We start from the raw sequence: 2,905 nt of genomic DNA on the forward strand, positions 1-2,905 counted from the left end.
TTGGATTGTTTGTCTTTTTGATGTTGAGGTGTTAGAGTTTTCTATAAATTTTAGAGATAAGTCCTTTGTCAGATATGTAATTGCCAAATATTTTTTCCCCGATCTATAGCTTCTCTTTTTACTGTTTTGGAGAAGTCCTTTGATGTGTAGAAGAATTTAGTTTTCAGAAGGTCCCAGTCATCTGCTTTATTTTCTGCTGTTTGTACATTTTTAGTTATGTTTGATAGTCTATTTATACTATATATTAGCACCCCAAGTTTGCCCCTATTTTTCCTTTTATAAACTTTAGTAACTGTATGTTATTATTATTATTATTATTATTATTATTATTTTAAAAACAATATTCTGATAATCTTTTCTATTTAGATTTGTGATTTTGGATTGGCCAGAGTGGAAGAATTGGATGAATCCCGTCATATGACTCAGGAAGTTGTTACTCAGTATTATCGGGCTCCGGAAATCTTGATGGGCAGCCGTCATTACAGCAATGCTATTGACATCTGGTCTGTCGGCTGTATCTTTGCAGAACTACTAGGAAGAAGAATATTGTTTCAGGCACAGAGTCCCATTCAGCAGGTATGATTTCACTTCAAGCTTTAGTAGCTTTCAATTCTGTTAACAGATTTGAAGGAAAAGCCCATCTCACATACATGTCTTGAGCTTATTCATTGTACTGTCTGATTTGATTTTAGAAAATTCAGGTTCACTTAAAATTTAGAATGTTACGAAGTTGAAGATTATAGAGAGATTCATTTTGTAACTTACAGGCATATTAGAATGTTGAGTTCATTACATGCACTGATGCATAGCAGCAGACTGCTGTAACAGTTTGCACAGGTATAATCTTCAGTTGTTAGAGGGCCATGTTCTCTCTCACTGAATGGGTCTGACTTGAAAATGGGTTTGGTGAGTTAATGTATTTATACATTGTGCTTAGAATATAAATTTTGAGGGTTGATTTAAAATTTGATTTCTAACCTTTTTTTATTGAGCTAAAATGTTTAAATATGATGGAGAATGTCAGAAGCTGATTAAAACGTAGCTTTAGGAAAGTGTTCGTGACACTTTGTCTGCCTTTCCAGCTAATTCGTTAATTCACTTACTTTCTTGGAATAGTTCCTAAATGTTTTGTATTCATAAATTTAACAGTATTGCTTACATGAGAATAATATAATGATGGATGTGCTCAGACTGTGGAATCACCTTGGCGGGTTCAGATCCTAGCTCTGCCACTTGCTAGCTATTACTAATCTTGGGCAAGTTACTTAACCTCTTTGTTCCTCGGTGTTCTTGGTCTCAAACTGTTCTGAGGATTGTTATGCAGGTTAAATGAAGTAATAAAGTGAAAATAAAGCGTAGCACACAGTAAGCATTCAGTAATGCCAGCAGTTATCATAGTGGTGGTGTGCCAAGTGTATGCTAGGAATACAACAGTAAATAAGACAAGTTAGTTCCTGCCTTTGTGAAACTTTTAGATGAGATAGAAAATAAGCATATATACAAATAAATATAACCCCAGCTCATGATAAATAAAAATATTAAACCAAGTTAGGGATAGAGAATGATGGCGGAGCAGAGAAGTGCTAAAGGATTCTCTGAGGATATAACATTTGAGGAGTGACCCAAATGAAATGAGAGGACAACGAACATGGTAGGGCAAAGTGTTCAGATACAGGGACAACCAGCATAAATTTTTAAGACATAAACTTAGACTTTGAATAAATTAAAAACCAAAACAAATGCAAAACAATCCAGTTGATGTTGAGTTAATTCTAACTCGTGGTGCCCCCATGTGTGTCAGAGTAGAGCTGTGCTCCACAGGGTTTCCAGTGGCTGATTTTTTGGAAGTAGATCACCAGGCCTTTCTTCTGAGGGGCCTCTGGGTGAGCTCAAACCCCAGCCTTTGGTTAGCAGTACCCAGGGTAAAGGCAGGTACAAGCTTAGCATGTTTGAAGACTGGCAAGGCCATGTGACTGGAGCAACATGATCAAGGAAGGGCATATAGGAGGTGAGGCTAGAGAGAGGCAGAGGCTTGATCATGTTTGACCTGATAAGGACTTTGGATTTTATTCTAAACGTGTTGGAAAACTATATGAAGGTTTTGAGGGGAATGTTAAAGTTTGATAGATGTTTTTAAAAGGTCATACTGACTGCTGTACATCTTCATAAATAATCGATGCACTTGACCAGAAATGGAATAATTTCTTTTATACTTTTTCTACAAATTGTTAATTTTGTTACAATTTTACAATTTGTTAAAATTGTTACAAATTGTTAATGTGTTAGAAAACATATACTGTAATCAAAGAGTCCCTGGGTAGTGCTTACCAAAGGTTGGAGGTTTGAGTCCATCCAGAGGCCCCTCAGAAGAAAGGCCTAGGCTGGGGATCTACTTCCAAACACTCAGCCACTGGCAACCCTGTGGAGCCCAGCTCTGCTCTGATGCACGTGGGGTACCACGAGTCAGAATTAACTCACTGACAACTGGATTGTTTTGTTTTTGTGTTTTTAATTTATTCAGAGTCTTTTTTTTTTTTTTTTTTTTTTTAAGTTTGTCTTAAAAATTGATCCTGCTGGTAGAAAATTATCAGGTACACTTAATATATAATTTAAAGTTGTATAGTATTGATACACTCACTTTGTTGTCCAGTTTCTTTAAAACTTTTAAATTATTTCTTTAAAAAAATCTTTAGAGAACCCTTAGAGCAATCAAGGAGCAATGTGCATAAAGCCTTTAGTCCAACAGAAAGCTTATTGTTACTAATTGTTAGTAATATATCTGAAACCAATCTGAGAAATTATAGTGTATATTGTATTTCTGTGTATATATGTAGTTTTAAGACAGTACACTATATTCTAAATGTAGAAAATAGAGTTCAGCTGACTTTTAATTATCTGTAAGACT

The 2,905-nt window shown here is 35.2% G+C and overlaps 1 protein-coding gene across 1 annotated transcript in view; it reads left to right on the forward strand.

Annotated features, from left to right (window-relative positions):
- NLK (nemo like kinase) overlaps nt 1–2,905 on the forward strand; it is a 273,486-nt gene that overhangs the window by 246,710 nt on the left and 23,871 nt on the right. Inside the window, exon 6 of the mRNA XM_007937355.2 lies at nt 367–576. Coding sequence (XP_007935546.1) covers nt 367–576 — 210 coding nt within the window. The remainder of the gene's footprint in view (nt 1–366; nt 577–2,905) is intronic.

The sequence above is a fragment of the Orycteropus afer genome, unplaced genomic scaffold, assembly GCF_000298275.1.
Source record: "Orycteropus afer afer isolate SDZICR_OR568_19922 unplaced genomic scaffold, OryAfe1.0 scaffold00042, whole genome shotgun sequence".
Taxonomy (NCBI): Eukaryota; Metazoa; Chordata; class Mammalia; order Tubulidentata; family Orycteropodidae; genus Orycteropus; species Orycteropus afer.